Consider the following 19,651-nt stretch of genomic DNA (forward strand, 5'->3'; position numbering starts at 1 on the left):
TTCAGCTCCCAGCTTCTACTTGGGTTATAGAAGTGTTTACATCCTGTCTTGGTTCACAGAACTGTCTCTTTTGGACTGTTTGTGTTTAGTTTATCACTGCATCTGCTCATTGAAAATGAACAAAGTTAGTGTACCTTTGTAGCCCGTGGTTTTATTGTGTGATTGACGTTCAAAAGAGACACAAGAGAAACCCTTTATGGTTCTGCTTAGGAGGAGCTGACCTTCAAAGGTTTTGTTCAATGATAATTTAAAGTCACACCTTCAGTGTTTACTATGAGACTAGATCCAGCTCTCACTACGCTGGAGTGGCCAAACCTGCACGCCATCAACATGTTGTGTGCATGACCTGTTTTGTAAGACTATAGGCTATAAACTGGTACATACTTTCTATGGGCAGGACTGGGTTTCCATATTGCAGCTTTCGAGACACAACTGTCGTACCTGAGAGCTGATTGGTCAAGAACTGGGCGTGTGTCCAGTTTTGAAACTGTTGTGGGTTTGCTCTTACAAATGTCTGCCTTTGTCATCTAAGTGTGAAGTGTTTCCACCTGCCTCCAAGGCTTCCACGTAAAAGAAGCACAAGTCTTTCAGGCCTGGACAAAACGGCGTGTTGCCACCTGCCCTTTGAGAAACTCGTAGACCTGAGGAGTGGAGATCAACTCTGTCATCATTCCAACACTTCAGTGCTATAAATACCGATCCTTGCGGACGACATGTAGGCCGAGGTAGTGACGAAAACAGACTGAGAACAGGTGAAGCAATGTTTTGGTGGAAAAGTTAACAAACTGTAGCAGCCAGGCTTACTTTAGTCCTGTTATATAACAGAAGAAACAGGGATTTTCTGAGTTTACTGAAAAAACACAGAGGTCATAATTTGAAAAGCAGCCACAGCCCTGGTGATGAAAAAGGAGTGAAAATGACGGGGAAACGATTTGTTTTTCACCAGACTCACCTTTCTGACAAAGAACAAATGACATCAGTTAAAGCATCTGTCATAATTATTTTTTTCTTTGAAATTTCATCACTGTCGTGGCCCACTGACTCATGGAAACAGTTTAAACCCACTCCCACACCGCCAATTTGACATTTAAAGTGTTCATTCACATAACTCTCTAGCTTCTGAAGTAGTGATTCTAACCTTTCATAATCCAGGTGAGGTATCCACCTCGGCATTTCAACTCAAAGTTTTGTAACTCTAATCTGTATTTAATCTCCACTTAACATGTGACGTAAACGTTTGCTCACATCACACCAGCTTTAAAAAGACAGAATTTTGTGATGTGAAGAATTCTGACTTGAAACTTTTCCCACAAATGTGTGACATCTAGCTTGTACGACTGAAATAACACAAACAAACGGCAGTAGAGTGGAAAATGTGAAACATAACGAGGTGCCTGTTGCATAAGAGTGCACACCCTTACGCTATTAAAACACCTTTTGATTCAGGTCATTCCTGTACATACAGTGTATTTATACTGGCCCATTTTGTGAATTATGTTTTTTAGATTGGTTACACACAGACTGATGTCTTGAAGCCTTTACTTTTGTTAACTATGTGGATTTTCCACCTCAATCTAACAAAAACACAGCTTTTAAGGTTTGAATCTTACGTCAGACCAAAAAAAAAAAAAGAAAACATTTTTATTAAAGGCGTAAATGCTGTTGTTTTCAAAAAGCATGTTTAATCTGACAAATGGGCATAATGAGGATGCATATTATTTATTTTAGCCACATTCAGTAAACGAAATCTGACTGTATTCATCATATTTTTGGACAATGGCTGCCTTTTCTTCAAAAGAAAACGAGTCTGGGAAAATCTTTCCAGATAATGTGTTTGCTGCCATAGTTGTATTTGGCACCAAAATCACCAAAGCACGTCATGGAAAGAACACCAAACCCACAGCGCAATACGGTGGTGGCAGCATTATGCACTTGGATTACATTTCTTCAAATATAAATTAAGTTTTCGTCAAGGTGAATGAAGTTGTAAACACGACCCAAAACCTTCAGGTAACAGCTGAAAACTTGAAGGCTAATAGTCAAAGCTTACACGCATTTCAGTGAAAGAATGACTTCATACGGAGAAAAACATTAAAGGATTTGAAAAGCCAAGCAAGTATATCAAACCTGACAGGATGTCGCCTTACTAGAGCAGGAGACATGTTTCTATTCAGAGGAGTGGTGACTCTACTCTGAGCTCCTCACCTCGTCTCCACGGCCGCTGAGTCCAGCCAACCTGCAGGTCGAGCTCATCTGAGCTGCTTGTAGAGCGGATCTCATTTTTTCAGCCATGATCCATATCTGGGTTTTAAACAGCACTCAGATCAATACCGGGTATATTTGCACTAAGTCAAACCTGGTTGTTCGCTTTTGTGAAAACACTCTACATATATGTTTGTATATATTTGCATATCTACATTGAGAGAAAAGTCAGATTGAATTGAAGTCAAATTTCTTGTTTGTGTGCACAACCTTGGCAAAGAAACTGATTCTGATCTGATTGTCGTTTTCAGCCGATAGAACGATCTACATTACCACACCAATCCGCCGATCCATCTGCTGCTCCTGCCTATCAACAGAAGTGATGACAGGCAAAAGAACTTAAACTTAAGCTTCTCTGCTGGTGGAGATGTAGCCTTGCACTGGAAAAAAGCTCATGTATTTATTTTTACATAACCAAACATCTTCAGATTTTTTTTTTGGAAAATCCTTCAAGTGAAACTTTTACGCTCTACGATTTTGCAGTCAACCAGAAAGGCAGACATAACAGTGACATAATAGGTTTGAGTCCCCAATTATATTTTCAATCCGGGACTTGGATGCACATAAAGTTTGATTCCCAAAACAGTCTGGTGTCTAATCTCCGGATCAACGTGTCTGAAAATGGTCGGATGCAGCCTCACGACTCCTTTGTTTGTGGGACACATCTCAACACGCAGCCCTGAGGTTTGGGTGTGCTGCGGTTTTGAGGATATTGTGCATGTGGAGGATTTTCATTCCACAGCATAATCCAACCATTAAAAAAAAAAAAAACACCTCCCACTGTGACTTTAAAAATAACCACATTCTTGCCTGGTGATTCATTAGGGTAAAAGGTTTACTAATTAAGGACTCAAAACTGCAACTAAGCAGGTGAATGAAAGGCAAATTCATTTTATTTCAATGCGAATCTCTGTTTTAGTCTCCCTCCTTCCTTTAATACATCCAGTTTTATATTTTGTGCCACTCTGTGTTTGTGTTTGTCCTTCCTGTGCCATTAATTGTTTTAGTCTTTGTGCTGTGACCTCGGTCAGTCAGCTACATGCTGCCAGAGGAATGCTTTGTTTGTTACTTTGCACTGTCATCTTGTTCCAGTAAAATGACCTGAGTTAACACCGAAAACATGCATACTGTACATCAGCAATTAAGTAACAAAGAAGCGATACATGAGCGTGTTTTACTTTTGAGACATTTTACATTATATTCGTAACTTTACAGATTTCTTCTGATGGTGATAACTTCAGTTAATACAAAAAACTGTTCAAATTTGGATTTTAGTTATTGGGGAGGAGGTCTCAAAGTAATTGACCCCTAAATCTAATAACCGGTTTTGCTCTTGCACCAAATCTAAGGTCACAAACTGAGGCACAGACTACCTTCTTCTGAGTTGTCTGATAGAGAGATGAATTTGTGATTCCATCCATTACAGCGAATCGTCCTGGTTACAAAGACCCAAATCACCCTCAGAACATTACATTGGAACACTACAGGTGTAATTGTAGTTTTTTAAAAGCTAAATCTATATTCAACCAGACACACGTCTTCCTTGATGTGTCACTTTTGTCCCATAAGTCCACTGAATATTTACCTAAAAGTCTTGGAGATTATGTGGCTCCGTTGGAGGGGCCTCCAATCAAAAGGCTGTTGTTTTGATTCCAGCTTCCTCTTGTCACATGTTGATGTGCACCAATACCTGTCAGTGTATCAGCGTATAAATGTGTTTGCAAATGAGTGAATATGCCTGTGGTGCAAAGTGTTTTGAGTGATAAGTATGACTAAAAAATTCTCAGTATGACTATATAAATTCAGTCCATTACCATTGTGAAGTTGGGAAGAGAGGGGTGTGTGTGTTCAGCTGTGGTTTGGTCATGAAACTCTCCCATGGTATTTATAGTCACAGTCTTTTTGTTATTGCTTAAGCTTAAGCACTGACCCTAACTGTGAGGTTTGTCATACTTTAGTTTAAATGTTGTTCTGGGTTCTTTTGATAAACTTGGAGTAATTTTGGTAGGCTGGTCATGTTTGGTCCATTTGTGGATAATGAATCTCCCTGTGGTACACTGGAGTCCTAAATCCTCAGGAATGGTTGTAACCCATTCCTCTGTCACCCCTGCAAAAAGTGTATGGCGAATCATCATACGTTTTAAAGAAAAAAAATATCTTGGTAATTATTTACCAATTATTGGATTAATAAACTGAAAAAAAGGAGAAAATATAGTAGTAAAATAAAAAGTAAACATGAGAAAGTCTCAAAAACTGTATCTGGAGATTGCTAGAAACACTTTGTTCTTAGCGACCATTTGTAGCTACATCCTGTCCATCCAGGTTTTTGCAGTTAGGTTTTCTTATCCATTTTTGTTTCTGAATTTATCTATGTTTTCCAATTAACCAGGGCTGCATTCAAGGAATTGTTTTCTAGTTTGTGTAGGACCAGATTTGTGTCTTCTGTTTGTGTTTTATCTTACATTTCTGTGCTCTATTGGCTTATCTCGATAGTTAGCATCAAAACAAAAAGGCGCTAAATGTGACGTCATTCCGCCTCGCCTAGATCGAGTAGTGCGACCAACCAGAACTCCCCGCTGACGGAAAATCAAATATTTCAGCAAAATTTATCACATTTTGTTAATTAAATTTGTTCATTAAAAAAAATAGTTAGAACTCTCTAACTTTGTTTACATAGTTATATTTTCAGAGCTCCGAAATCACAGTTTGTTTCCACTGCTTTGTAATATGAGTTTTTTTTTTTTAAAGAGGCTCAGTCAGGCGTTTAAGCTATCTCACTTAATAATTTACACGGAAACTGGGCTGCTCCCCTCACGGCAGCGTTTAAATACGGGGTTGACCATTTGTATTATATAATAAGAATGGCCATATTGTAATGTTTCATACTTTATTTTTTCCCCTCAGAGGAGGTGAAGCTACAGGAGGTTATTGTTCCAGAAGTTGCTGTACCGGTGGCTGCAGCTTCTGTCCAACAATGTGTTTCTGACACTCCCCTTACAGTCAAGCTCAGTGGGTTTTTTTTTTTTTTTTTTTCTTTCGCTCCTGCTCCCTATTTGGCTGTTTCGGTCCGTTTTGTGGGCGGCTCTGTTTGGTTTTGCTGTTCACTCCCACAGTGACGCACCGAGAAAAGTTATTCCCAAAGAGAGGAGCCAGACAGTAAGCGTGGGTTAGACGGAGAGACACCGAGCAGCTACTGTGGACGGTCCGCCGGGAGACACAGCGCAGTTCATTTATTTATTCATCTATTTATTTCTTTGTGTGTGGGGTATTTATTGAATCCGAGAGGAAGATGAACGGAGTGACAAGGAGTCTTTGCACCATTGAAGACATCAGGAACGATGAATATTCTGTAAGTTCCTTCAAATATTCATACGTTTCCAACTTTATCTCTGTATGTTTGTGCCCCCTATGGAAAACGTTGGAAACTTTTGTTCTCTTTAATTTTTACCCCTTTTACTTCTTCCACATGTCTTTTTGTTTTTTTTTCTTAATTGCATACCTTTGTGATGGTTCCTGAAGCCACATGCCTTCATCTGCTCTAAGTGCTGTATTTACTTAAATCTCTAAAGTAATTAAAGCATTATCCCCCTCCCTTCAGCTCCTGAACAGACTCGCATAGAGACCAGGTCAGTATTAGTCCAGATAACATCTGTGTCTGTGTCAGGTGCCTTCTGGTCACATCATGTAAAGGCTTATCCAAGCAGTTGTGACAGACGGAGAAGGCAGCCCAGGTTGTGCACTTTGTCTGCCACCTGTGCAAAGACAGATTAAAAGTGGTCCTTTTTTTTTTTTTGCAATTTTTGCTTTGCTACATTCAAAGAAAGGAGGATATTTTAAATACTATGCGCTGGATTCACTTCTGTAAGGGTTTTTGATTTGAGCGAAGTGCTTTTCACCATGTCAGGGGTGCTGTATACCTTGCAAGCCAGAAGATTCCTATGAAAGGCCTGGTTTTTTAAATAATCTGGACTACATTTGAAATGTCCTCCTTTTAAATTTTAAGATCAGACCTGGTTTATTCTGGGATTCCTGAAGACATGTTGTATGTGTAAAAACACAAAAGAGAGAACTTTGGGTTATTTTTTGGTGTTAATGCAACATGAGAGTAACCCAGGGCAACATTTCATAAGATGATTTACGCTGATTGGGGTTATCAGTGTGTGACTCTCTTTGGTTTAATCATTGACCTTGCCTGAAAAGGCAAACTGTTCATTTTACGAGGTTGCGGAGCAACATGACACTTTCACCCTCTGTCTTCCACTTCGGCGCTCTCCTGCTGAGCTCCCATCAGGCCACACTTCATAAACCCTGCCAGCTAAGCTTGAGCTGAAAGATGTAACCCACTAAAAGATAAAGTTGCCCATTTCTGCCCTGCGGTCTAGACTGATAATCTATCGCTCTTCTCCGTGCGAAGTATATCCAACAGAATGGTCAAAGTGTAACAAGGGCAGCACCTCTCACATACCCATTAAACCGATAACCGCACAGAGGAATGCGTACAGCTACAATAAACCCTCTGTTTGTCCAGGCCGCACTTAATCAATCAGTCATTACTTTTTGAAAAAGGCAACTTTGCATCAGCGTCACACAGAAGACCGGTCTGCCCTTATCAACGTTAAGTTCAGCAGGCAAATAATCTCCCAACTTCAGTATTTACATATCTGGTGTCTGATATGTTTATTCAAGGTAAGGGAAGTGAATGCAGTCTCACCTCCTAGCGTGCCAAAAAGGCTACGCGGAACTAAAATGTGAATAAATGGTGATGTGAGGGGATTTTTTGATGTACAGGAGACAACTTTGTTCAGCAAGTGTCACAATGTTTTGTACCCAGGAGGCACACAGACACACAACACAGACTTTAAAACGAAACATTCTAAAACATTTTCTAAAATCATCTAAAAATATCAGTATGTGATATTATGTCATTTTAAAGCCACTGCTTACAAATTCCCTTTTTTGTCTGGTGAGGCACGTTTTAAATAATGACACAATTATCCCTTCGGTTGTTGTAACTTCCCCGTTGAGCACATTCCTCATGTCTTTCCTCACTATTCCGTCTGGAGAGTCTGACATCAGTGGCAGGGAATGGGCGAGACGTGACTTACACATGACTTACACACGTATCTGAAACATGCCAGAGCACACCTGCTTTATGTAGAAAGTGTGGATTTTAGGGGGGTTGTTAAGTGTCAAGTATCTCCATGTCAGTGTGGAGTTTGTCCTGATCCAACAACTCTCACTCTGTGACTCAGTTCCATGGAAATACTTTTATGTGTATCGTCAGCCCTATACGGTGTCACATGATGGCAGCGCTGGGACAACCCAACTTTCTGCGGAACTGCCCCAGTTCGATAAAATAACCTTTCGCCCAGTGCTTTTTGCGATTGGAAAACTTTTTCTTGTTTAAGACATTAATATTGTGACTTCTCAAATCAGAAAGTGGCACCATAAATAAACAAAATGTCCAAAAACCTTTTTATATATTTTAGAGAAGCACCAATCAGATTACCAATCTGGTTATTGTGACATCTAACCTTCCAATCCCATTTTCAATTGACTCTCTTTTGATTTTAAAATCTATATTATGAGAAGATATCACAAAAATATGTTTTGTAGAAAAAACTTTTCCTTCTAACATAGTAAGACTTCATGTGAAAAAAAAATAACTTTTACTAATACTTTAAAATAAGCACAATTGAGTATGAATTAACTGGCTTTAATAATTCATATTACTAATTAGCACAGTTAGCTTAGCTAGCATTGCAAACCACGAGCAGAATGTAGACCCATACCAAATTAAATTGCTGCCAATTTCCAAATATAACATGTTGCATGTTGCAAAAAAGAAAGTGTAGTTTTCTTTCTAAAAAAAGCTTGTTACCCAATTGTTTTGATTTTTGATGTTCTGACTGGCTGATCAAGTTGAAACCGGTCGATTCCAATCAACCTTTGAGAGATTTCGGACCCTCAAAGCCTTGAGCTTACCTATAAGTGCACCTTGTCAACTCAGGCTGGGTGTGTTAGCCACAGTATTTATTTTACTGAGAAGACTGATGTTCCCAGAATAAAGCCCAAGTTTCCGTCAGGCCTTTAAAGTTGGTGCAAGAGCTCTGTTGACTTACTCTTTAGTCAAATATTTTCTGATCTTAGAAATAACTTAGAGGGGAGATTATCTGTTATTTGGATGAAAAGCATTTCCTGATGCTCACAGAGGAACAGTCTTTGCATTGATGTTTTCCTTGTTTGAGTGTCATACTGAACCTTTGGTACAGGATCGGTGCAGGGATGGATGAATCTGGAGTGATAATTGATTCACCTGCAGCTGATCTGTCGGATCACACCTGTCGCCTCAGAGCTGAGGTTTATATTGCTGTTGGACTAAAGACAAAAGTGACATCTGTTCAGCCTGTGTGCACAGGGGGAAACAAAACATTTAATGCATGATGATGTGTGCACACAAAACATCTTGTGGTATCCTTTGTGGTATGCAGCTGAAAGCACAAAGTCAGAAATCTGAACCCTGTTTGAGTGTGTGAAACGGAGATCTTCAAAAATGTTGTTTACCAGGTGAATTCCCAGGTGTCTCCCCACGCCTCAGCATGTTTACCTCCAATAATTTACAGCCCTCCTCATGTCTGAATCCAAAACAAAAGCGTCCCCATGTCCTCTCGGCGTGTCCTGATCTTTTGTCCTCACTGAGGCACCGTGGGTTGTGTGTGAGCTCAGGCTCATGTTTCTGCCAGTGGCCAGAAGCTAATGCGCTCTGCTTGTGTTTGCGTTAAAGCGGCTGCTTGCAGGTCCCGTCCGACTGCACTCTTTTGTCCGAGTTCACAGGAAGGCTAGTATTACAGCTGAGGGATGGACAGCGTTTTTCCAGCAGCAGACGGGGAGGCTACCGTGTAAATAGCTCGCCCCAGAATGAGGATTAGCGGAGTGCTGTGTGTGAGGAGCCGGGGAAGTTGTACAATAAAGCATTCCTTCTTAACAACTCTCCCACTGTTCCCTGTTTCTCAAAACCCTTCCTTTCTGCTCCCGGCCTCATCGGGGTGCACTAGAGCTTTCAGAGACGGCTTTTCCCCTTCAGTCTGCAATCCGAGAGGAAAGCCTGTTGAACAATAGGAGAATTTTCCCTTTTGTAGTTGGATTTTTGTTGGTTTACTTGGACTTGAGTCATTTAGACGGTGTTTTTTTTGCTTTTTATGTCTTGCCTTCTAATTTTCCCATTTAAATCCACCTGTCAGTGCCTGTGCTTTTATTGCTGTTAGCCCTGAAAAGATAAGCAGCAAATTGAAAGACTGCAAACAAAGCTTCTCTTTTATGACAGCTTCTTATCGTTACATTATGCAACAAGACCTAATTTATTTGGTCAAAGTAAGAGACAGTAGGGTTTCCTTGCAAAGTCTGACCGATAATCACACTTTACTCTTCACAAATTACAAAGCAAATTCTTATTTTGTTTTTTAGTACAGGTTGTGTGCAACGACAGACACCCCTACCAACAGAGGTCTCTAAAAACAAACAAGAAAATCACCTAAATTCCTATTTCCCCCCAGATCTAAACCCCTAAATGCTTTGAGTTGCTGCCAGGTAGTTAGCTGATTTTATATGTTTCTTAATGAGTAATTGAACCAGTGCTCCAAAAAAAGGACAGAAAAACAAACCCAGACATCATTTCAGTGCACAGAAACATCATAGAAGGTGGGAAGAAATAAATATTTCTTCCATACTTTCCTTGATAGTCCAAATATGAAGTAATAAAAAAAAACAAGAACACGTTAGGTCAATAAATGCCTCACAAAGACATGAAACTAAAAATGCAGAGGGAGATTGATGCACCATATGTTGATATGCAGTAAGATTTTTTATTTTAAGAGTAGGATACCCTACAAATAAAATCTAACCGCCAGCTTTTCAGAACAGAAACATATCAGAAGACAAACATGTTCAATGTGCAGACATTGAAGGAGTTTATCTGGTTGGATATATTAGCAGTTTCTTGCTTCTAAGTATTATCTGATTCATCGTCTGGTCATTACTGCTACTGCAATAATTTCTGTTTTGATGTGAAAGACATTGTTGATCCTTGATCTAATCTTCTTGAGGCTAAAAGCAGGACTTTGTATAACAACCCCACCTCTGTACGCTATTGTGTTTCAGCTGATGAAGTATTGTCTTTAAATCCGTTACAAATATGGAAACAAGTCGGAGCTTGGCAGGTCAGCTGTGGAAAGAAAGCTGAGGCTCTGAAAAATAAATGACAAATCATGACTACTTAACCACGACCAGCAGGCGATCCATCATAGTTTAACTGTGAGTTTAAAGCAGAACGATGCTCAGATTTTCCTTTTGCACACGAGCGACGCTGTTAACGAACCTCTGCGTCCGTGTTTGTATTTTAAAGTTATGAAATGATTTGTTGAACTGTTGTATTTATCTCTGCATATGCGTTGAACAAAAGATAACCCAACAGGCAGAACATGCTACTTTGCTTTGAGTGAGTTGCGTAACGTCTGTGACCTCTTCCCTCACATCCGTAGAGTTTACCCATGACATTTTCACTGAGCCGCTCTTTCAGGGGGGCTTCCAGACACACTCCCAGTAAACATCCTGTTCCAGAGATTTCCCGCTACAGGAGCTACTTTCACATTCCATTTCATGCATGTCCGGGATTCTTCTCAAAATATGCGACTATCTAAGACTTTTTATTCCATACTCTACTATACAGAGAAACAACAAGCTGAAATCAAATAAAAGGAGCAGACATTGTTGAAAAAGTATGTGCTTTGGGCCGTGCCTCAAATGGGCTTGGCCACCTTTCCACCTCAAACGGCCGGTTTGACCAGAGAGAAGCCGTGAATCTCGGCTCTCTGACGAGGAAGGAAATCAGCGATAAAGGCTGCTTCTCCTCCAGGCAATGTCTTCTCAAAAAAATGACGGAATTATGAAATTTGACTCTAAAATTCATGTAGTGCAACATCTCAATCGAGTTAGTGTCTGCATATGAAACGGGGAAAGATGGCTTACCTCAAAATCCAGAGCATTGTAGTCCAGGCATAAGAACGGGTAGCTTTACGTGGTTTTCCAAACTGAGAGCCAAATGAACTGCAGCATCAGTAGATTCCAAATATTTTTATATTTCTGTCTTGCTTTCATTTAAATTGAAAAAGCTGACTTCCGTCCACTTTTTCACCTAAACTTTGTCCTGCTTAATTTTTCGGCTTTAGTTGCAGACCATATGTGTGACGGTGCTTTGCTATGAATAGGATGTACAGTGCAAATATAAACTGGGTAATAAAGAGAGTCGCTTTATTAACGTGCACTGAAGCAGTCTTAGACTTTGAAGAAGATGCAAACTATTTGAGTGCTGAACTCAAAATGCTTTAAAAAGTGTTACCTTCGCATGGTTGCACTTAGATCCAACTGTAATAAAACTTCACAGTAATTGTAATGGCTGGTTATTTAGATTCTGGTGGATAAAAAGGCTCCAAATGGAACTTTTGCTTTTTAAAAATAAAAGCACACAATCATGTTCAAATTGGTGATAATGGTAGTTTTCTTCAAGTGTTTTATATAACTTTCACTCTCAGTCTTCATGGGCACACTTATTTTATTCCTCTGCCAGATTGTTTATGGCTACTGGGAGGATTTGTTGCCATGGAAAGGCTCTGTTTTACTCCACATAACAGTTTTCCCCTCAAATCCAGCCTCGGCTTCCAGCTGGCTGCGAGCGTCTGGAGGGTTTTTCGCCTAAGTCCCTCTGACGTCCGCAGCGCACAATTTAAACCAAACAATCTGTCTCTGTGCAGGGCTGGAAAAAGTTTCGCTTTCTTTCTGACGTCTGTTCCCAGTCTCATACTGGTTGCTGCCCACTTTCTCCCACCCTATGAATCATTCTGTCCTCCTCCTCTTTTCTCCCCCCCCTGCTCTTCTCCTCCTCAAAATAGCCCTCAAACAGACTCTTTATCACATAACGGACTCTTTTGAATCATTTCGTTTTGCCTCGCTTTTCAGGACGGTTGTAGACGACTGCGACTCACGCTCCACGACCAGAGAGAGGCGAACCGGAGCGCAGAGCAGCACAGAGATAAGGTGAGACATTTCCTGCAGATGAGAAACACTTTGGATAAGTGATAGAAAGCAGAACCCACCATGTAGAAGATAACTATGTGATTGTAGCGGCAAGGAGAAGTGCTGTGGATATACTGACTGTGATCAGTACTTGTTGTCCAGATCAGTAATTACATTTTTATATTTTTCAGTCTTTTGAATGTAAACACTTTGATGGCTTTACTTTGATATGCTAGGAGCACATTAAAAGTAGACACAACCACACGAGTCTTCTTCACCTCAACATTATCATTTAGTCCTATTTAGGGGGGACACAGGCTTTTAGACTGTCTCATGCCCTAGTAAAATGGGTCCGGTGATGCTGATTGTCTGAAATATTAAGTTTTTCTATTTACAAAGATTTTACAATATTTTACTGAATTGGGTTAGGTTTGCTAATGAGTCAAAGTTGACTGAATCTAAACAGGTCAGACCCAGAGTTGAGGAACCATACAGAATTTAAAAAATTTTTTATTCTAGGACTTAATTGGAGTAAAAAGAAAGTTGTGTTTTTGTATATACACTTGTGTATTAATTATTTGCACATCCAAGCCAGAATTTCCACACGCTCACGGATAAATATTCCGAGAAATTAGTCACGAAGTCTCTATTTCAAACCTGACACTTTTACGTGACGTTTTCAGTGACTCTCAAGAATTAGTTCAGAGAGAGGGTAATGCATCATGCAGCGTTCTCGCACATCAACTGTAAGTACAGCTCATAATCATGTCACAGCGGCCATCAGGTTTTATTACAGTAGTTTACAAGCATCTGGGTGTCTTGCCACTCGTTTTGTTCTAGCAGAACTGAGGGGACGTCTGCTGCAGCGAGGTTGCGTAACATTCGCTCTCTCTCTCTGTGCTCCACCCATTCTCAGGAAACCAGCAGATGTTTAAGGGCTGGTCTCCATAGAGATTTCTACTAAATGTCTCTTGTGATGCAGGCTCACAATAATGACATGCAACACAGGAATAGCTTGCTCATGAAGGGACAGTATGTTCCCCTTTCTTCTACTAGCTAACAGTTTAATTGCATCATTGCTGCCGACATTCCAGAGCAATGTTTCATAACGATTATTTAACATCCAAGCTGCTCCCGCAAATGCTGTGTTGTAATGTTGATCACAAACAACTCCTTCGCAATCAGGCCTAGATTTGACAGATGTGGGAAATGCTTTGCGCTCTTAACCTCCTCTCGTCACTGATTTGCAGCCAATTGGACGAGCTTTCGCCCTGGTGCAGCCGGCCAGCGATAGGACCGCTTCGTACCCTGAACCAGTGAAGTCAAAAGAGGAACAGGTGGAGATCATCAAGGTGTGTGTAGCAGATATGGATCTCTGGTTCCCGTCAAAGGCATTTGACTTGGCTCTGGTGTCTAGTATTGATGAGGCTCTTTTGCTTTAGGTTTATCTGGAGGCTCGCAGACAAGAGCAGCAGAAGCAACAGGAGAGCCTGAAGATGCTGTCAGACGAAGTTTCACAGATACAGGAGGTCAGTGGCTGAACTATGATTATTCCTGACGCAACGACGCTCGTGTCAGTGAGAATGTTTCCTGGATTATGAAGCATTTGCATCTTTGGGTCATTTAAATAATCCTTCTGGCTAACATTCAATGCCCTCCTTGTTTTATCTCAGTTTACTAAGTTCCTGCACAGAAAATTGGAGACTAAAATACCTGACAAGTTCCTATTTGGTTTCTGCAGAAAGTTGTAGTTACAACTACCGATATGTTCTTGTATGTTAATCCAGTAACAGCCTAACCTGATTGTATTTTAATGTGTATCACATCTGATTACTAAAAGTTGTTGATAATTATGAAATGGAATATTTTTAAATGCATCATGCTGAGTATTTAAAAGTTGGGAAGTTGTTTGTTTTAATTCATTAAAATGCCTGAATAACATCTGAAACACTCACACTGTGTCTGTGTTTGTTGCAGGTGAGGTACTGCCTGAAGAACCTGAGGGAGCAGATGGCGGCCAAAACAAAGGTACCCCAAATTTGCCGCTCACTGCATTTATTTTCTACCTCTCATCCTGTGTGCTTTATGGCATTTCCTTTCGCCTCTATTATCATTCCTGCCATGGTTCATTTTTTTTGTCCCTGCTGACTTCCTGTCTTTCTTTATCCAGCCGCACACAAACGGGTGGAAGGTCGGAATCCCGTTCCGAAAGAACGGATTGTCTGCTCCCAAAACCGGATCCAAAACCGACGGGCAGGTGAGCAGAAAAACACATGAGCAGGCTCTGCTTCAAGCTGCTGTTGTTGTTGTTTTTGTTTTTGTTTTTTTTTCTTCCGTGCGAGTCTTTTAGAGAACATATTGAATCTCACGTTTGTAGCGTCAGCTCACAGAACATTGTGTAAAGCAATCCGCTCCCAGAGGCACAAACAGAAAGGTTATGTGGGGAAGAAGAACATAAAGAGAAGAACATAAGAAATAAGGCGTCAATGTTCCTTATATTCCCCCCTGGGGGTGTGTGAAAAATATCGTTGGAACATGCTGCTTTGTTGTTCCTCCCACTGCACATGTTGTTGTTTTCAGACCCTCCTCATTCCACAGATGCTTTAAACTAAAGTTTCCACACATTTCCTCACCTCCACAACCGCCTTGCTGCCATCAGAGTTTTGTACAAACACAACGAAGCACTCTGTGTTTACGTCCCAATTGTACTCGTGTCTGTGACTCACGCTACATCTCCAACGTATGCACTGCATGCTGCACAAGCAAGAAGGAAACCCCTGCAACCTAAATGTTCCAGTGACGCACGCAGACACACCCGTTGTGTTTATGATAGGCAAACCCTCAGAGCTTAGGCGAAACAAAAACAGTTTTTATTAGGTCACCATAAAAATATGTGCCCAACTGTAAAGTTGCAAAGCTAACACTTTGCTGTTTATCTACAGGAGGCGGATGAAGAAGCAGAGAGAGACAAGCTGAGAGAGGTCAGCAAGCGTCTGTATGCACAGCTGCAGGAGGCAGAAAAGAAGCACCAGGAGGAGAAAGAGAAACTGCAGGTAATGTATTCACACACAGAGGTTATAACCCGTACCCTCCGTTATTTATCTCATCTTCTAAAGAAGCTCAACGCTCTGTCTTATTTAGGCTGAAGGCAGCAGGCTTAGAGACTGTCTGAGCGACAAGGAGGAGAAGCTGAGGGTCACTGAAGAAGCCGGCGAGAAGAAAGACAAGCGCATTGAAGAGCTGCAGAGGCTGCTGGGAGGAATGGAGCACGAGAGCGCCACCCTGAGGGAGACCATCCGCAGCCGCGAGGACGAACTGCGTGAGCTGCGGAAGATGAGAGAGGAAGGCCACCAGGGGGAGCAGAGGTCAGCCTTTACAGTCACACAACACCAACTGCATCAATAAAGTACTCACCCAACATTTTCCACGTTTTGATATGTTTCAACCTGAAGCTTCAGCGTAGTTGATGGGATATTATCTAGTAGATGAAAATAAAGTAGTGCATAATTGAAAATCAGAAGAAAATTGATCATTTTCATAAGTTAAAATCTGAAAAAGTCCGTTTTTTTTTGTTTTTTTTTTTTACAATGATTCCCTGCCAGAAATCTAGTGGCAGCAATCTACTTTAGAAATCACAGTTGTCCTGGTGGAAGGCCATCTCCTCTGAACGATGTCATTGTCTTTGTGTTTTTCACCACTGAGTGTTAGGGTTCTGAAGGAAGACCGTAAAATTCAGCTCTGGCCTCATTTCACCAGAAAACCTTCCTCTACACGTGTCTTGTGTCCCGTCGAATGCAGCAAACTGGACACCTTATAGTTTTATTTAGACCGTAGATTTCTCCCTGATAGGTTCTTCATTCTGCACAATGGAAAAAAAATTAACAAACCCCTCCTACCCCCAAAATTACAATGTGCCGTAACTGTCTGTGTGTATTTTTTTAGGGCTGAGCAGTTGGAGAAGGAGGTGGCTATTCTCAAAGAAAAGATCCACCATCTGGATGACATGCTGAAAAGCCAACAGAGGAAAGTCAGACACATGATTGAGCAGGTGAGAAGCACATACGCCAGCCTCAGCGAGGCAAACACGTCGACTCCGTGCTCATATTTGCGCAGGGTTTGCTCACTGTTTGGCTCCTCTGTTTGCTCGTCTTTAGCTCCAGAACTCTCGCATGGTGATCCAGGAGCGGGACCGCGTGATCCAAGAGCTGGAGGAGAAAGTGGCATTCTTGGAGGCTGAGGTGAGAAGTGCTGCTGGCCTCTGCTATAGTAAAATAAAATTAAATAAAAAAAAATCTCTGGACCGTGGGAGGGAAATAAAAAAAAAAATCTTGTTCTGGAAAGAGAAAGAAAATGCAATGCTTGGTAATACTGTAAATAACCCTGAAACCATTTTGCTTATTAAGAATCGAGAAATGCGTGACCAGATGGACTACTTCCTGGGAGGACAAAGGTCAAGCTCCTATCTCTCAACGGAGCGCAATCCACAGATTGTGTACAGGTAACCTATTTTGTCCTCGATTTTTTTTTTTTTTTTTTTCTGCAGAAGCAACACTTTCCATAATTTATGGCACCACTGTGGCAAAGTTGTGACTTATCTGACAAAAAAAACTTCAAATAAATTCATCTTGTACTGTAGTAACATAATCTAACACTAGAAATTTAGGAAATGTATCTTTAAGTAGTGGGGGAAAATGTTTCGAATTGACAAATATTTTTAAGGGGATTATAATATCTATAAACTTATAGTGGTCTGTGATTTTCTGGTTTCCTAAAGTACACATCTTATGTAACAAAGAACCATTTTGACAAACCACTACTAAATTAGCAAAGACAAAAGAACTACCATTCAAATAAAATATTTTTTAGTACCATATTTATGTACATTTCCTTAGTATTATCACTAAATCAGACAAAGTTGTTGAACAAAAACAGCAACAAGCCAGATTACAGTTTGCAAATGCACACAAAGGACAAAAATCCAAAATTTATTTATTTATTTATTTTATTTTTGAAAACATGAAAACACCATCCCAACCGAACAGCAGGGGAGTGGCAGCATTATGTTGTGGGGTTGTTTTGCTGCAGGGTGAACTGTGCACTGCACATCATAAAACTGGTAGCATCACGAGGAAAGAACATTATGTGGAAAAACTGGTGCAACATCAAAAGACATCAGCCAGGAAGTCAAAACTTGGGAGCAAATAGACAATGACGCTTAGCGTTCAGTTAGATGAGTTAAAAAGTAACTTCCACACAATAAAGTGGATGATTAGGAGTGACCATCACAAGAATTTGACCTCATTCTTTTTGTCAAGAGAAATGGATCACAATTCAGGAGAACAATAACCCCCAAAAAACGTGACCCGATTTCTCCAAATAAGATCCATCTAAAAACTTGCTCTCATTATTCCGGCATTTAGAAAATGTTAATAATCGGGGTAATCCTAACTGAACCAAAACATGTAAAGTTTATTCTAATTTAATGTGTCTTTTCATTTAGTTAATATCCTAAATGTCTGACTCCTGCTGTTTCCAGTAAAAAGTGATTAATTCACTGTGCCCTTGTTGTTGCAGTAAACCACTGAAGCCATCCACCTCCTCTAACAAACCGCTGCCCTTCATCAAAGTCATCGAGATCCGGTCATGAGGAAACAGAAGAACCAGAAGCAGCAGACTGTTTTTCCAGACTGAATTCAGACAGCAGCTCTGCTGGTGGCCTCGTCGGATCGAAAGGAGAATCAGAGCTGAGCCTTCCCAAACCGCAACTGTAGCAGCTCCACTAAAGCCGCGTCCCGACTAAACGATGTTTGAAGGAAACAGTGGAGTGACCAGCAGCACCCACTGTGTATTTGCTTCATGACTGTGTGCGAGTCAGCTTTATGTAGATAACGTTAGTGACTCAGATGTGCATTTTGTGTTTTTGCTGTTGGTAGAGTGAGAGCTCTCCTTGTTCTGACCTGTTTTCGTCCTTATCACATGTTTGAACTTTGAGTTTATAGCGTTGACTGTTCGGTTTATTCCCTGTTCATGACAACATGACAACATAACAACGCTCAACTAAATTAATGTACCATCGATGTTCTGTTGCTTACTCACACTGTCCTGATAGATCACGTAAAAAGCACTGACATGATCTAAACTGTGTCTTTGTACATGTTTGTCATTTGCGAATATATGACCCTTTCATATGTACACAGTCATACGTGAGTAGAAATTTATGTACAAAAAAAATTTAATTACTATTTGGGTCTTTAACATTTTCAGAATTTGTTTGGTCCCCTAAAAATCTTTATGAAACTGTGAGCACACAGAAGGAAAACTGAAGGTGTCTTAATTTGCATTTTTCCTCTAAACTTAATGTTCATTTCACTTCCACGTCATTGTCTGAATCCTCACCTTGTACATATTTCAGTGAATGTAATTAGATGTTTAAGATTCAAACGACTTTCTGCTTTTTATTTATTTATGCTAAAATAAAATCTGTTTGATAGAAGAGCTTTTGTATGAAGTGCATGTCCTGATCTGTTATCTCTGCAATTTTCAGAATAAACACTTTAACTAAACATCCCTACTTAAGTGCATGCTTTATAATTATTATAAACACTATTCGTGATAGGTCACCGAGAAGAGACGCATAAACAACCGCTTTAGTAATTTCTTAGAAATTTCTTAGAAATACCTATTAGCTAGAAATAACTAAAAAAAAAATTCCTGGTAAAAGAAAATATTTAAATTCCTAGTAGAGGCCTGCGACAGATGAAATGTAAACTTCCTGTGAGGAATCGGGCTCGGTGGTGAGGCTCCCATTTCATTCCAGTAACACTGGCAGATTAAAATAACGAGGGCGACCTCTGCTGGACACTTCTCTCACTACAAATTGCTGCCATGACAAACTCAAACGTTGCAAAAATACCTTTGCACCCATGTAATGGTTTCCGGTACGACTTGGGGAGTCAAATTTGAGTATAAATTGACCCGGATCTGTGTCTTATTTACTCTTTGTATTCAATTGCAATATAGATTGAAATTGAATACAAATTTGCATTTGTATTCAATTTCCAATTGCATGCAATTTACTACTTTAACATATTCCAATATGTTAAAGTAGTAAATTGCATGCAATTGGATGAGGTATTTATAAATACTTTTAAATCTTTACTTTATAAACGACATTTATTTTCGAAAGAGAAATGTCTAGGAATACATACATAAAGCCTAATTACGAAACTACATCTTTCCTGAGGCAGGAAGTTGCTTCCTACTTGCTGTGACAAGTAGAATGACTTCATGTCCTTAAGAGCTACGTCTGTAACAACAAATT

The 19,651-nt window shown here is 40.2% G+C and overlaps 1 protein-coding gene across 2 annotated transcripts; it reads left to right on the forward strand.

The window, feature by feature from the left end:
• Positions 1–5,400: 5,400 nt before the first annotated feature.
• Positions 5,401–18,893, forward strand: tuft1a (tuftelin 1a). Of its 2 annotated transcripts, none has more exons than XM_081597303.1 (12): positions 5,401–5,611; positions 12,274–12,351; positions 13,581–13,682; positions 13,773–13,859; positions 14,308–14,358; positions 14,501–14,579; positions 15,271–15,383; positions 15,472–15,695; positions 16,273–16,378; positions 16,485–16,568; positions 16,734–16,828; positions 17,905–18,893. In XM_081597303.1, the coding sequence occupies exons 1-12, from the start codon at positions 5,552–5,554 to the stop codon at positions 17,975–17,977; spliced, it is 1,152 nt and encodes a 383-aa protein (XP_081453429.1). In that variant the 5' UTR covers positions 5,401–5,551; the 3' UTR covers positions 17,978–18,893. The 2 variants fall into 2 exon arrangements, with proteins under 2 accessions (XP_081453429.1, XP_008429922.1); XM_008431700.3 differs by having other exon boundaries at positions 5,403–5,611; positions 14,501–14,587; positions 15,273–15,383.
• Positions 18,894–19,651: the final 758 nt, after the last annotated feature.

Source organism: Poecilia reticulata, chromosome 16 (assembly GCF_904066995.2).
Source record: "Poecilia reticulata chromosome 16, P_reticulata-male-v2, whole genome shotgun sequence".
NCBI lineage: Eukaryota > Metazoa > Chordata > Actinopteri > Cyprinodontiformes > Poeciliidae > Poecilia > Poecilia reticulata.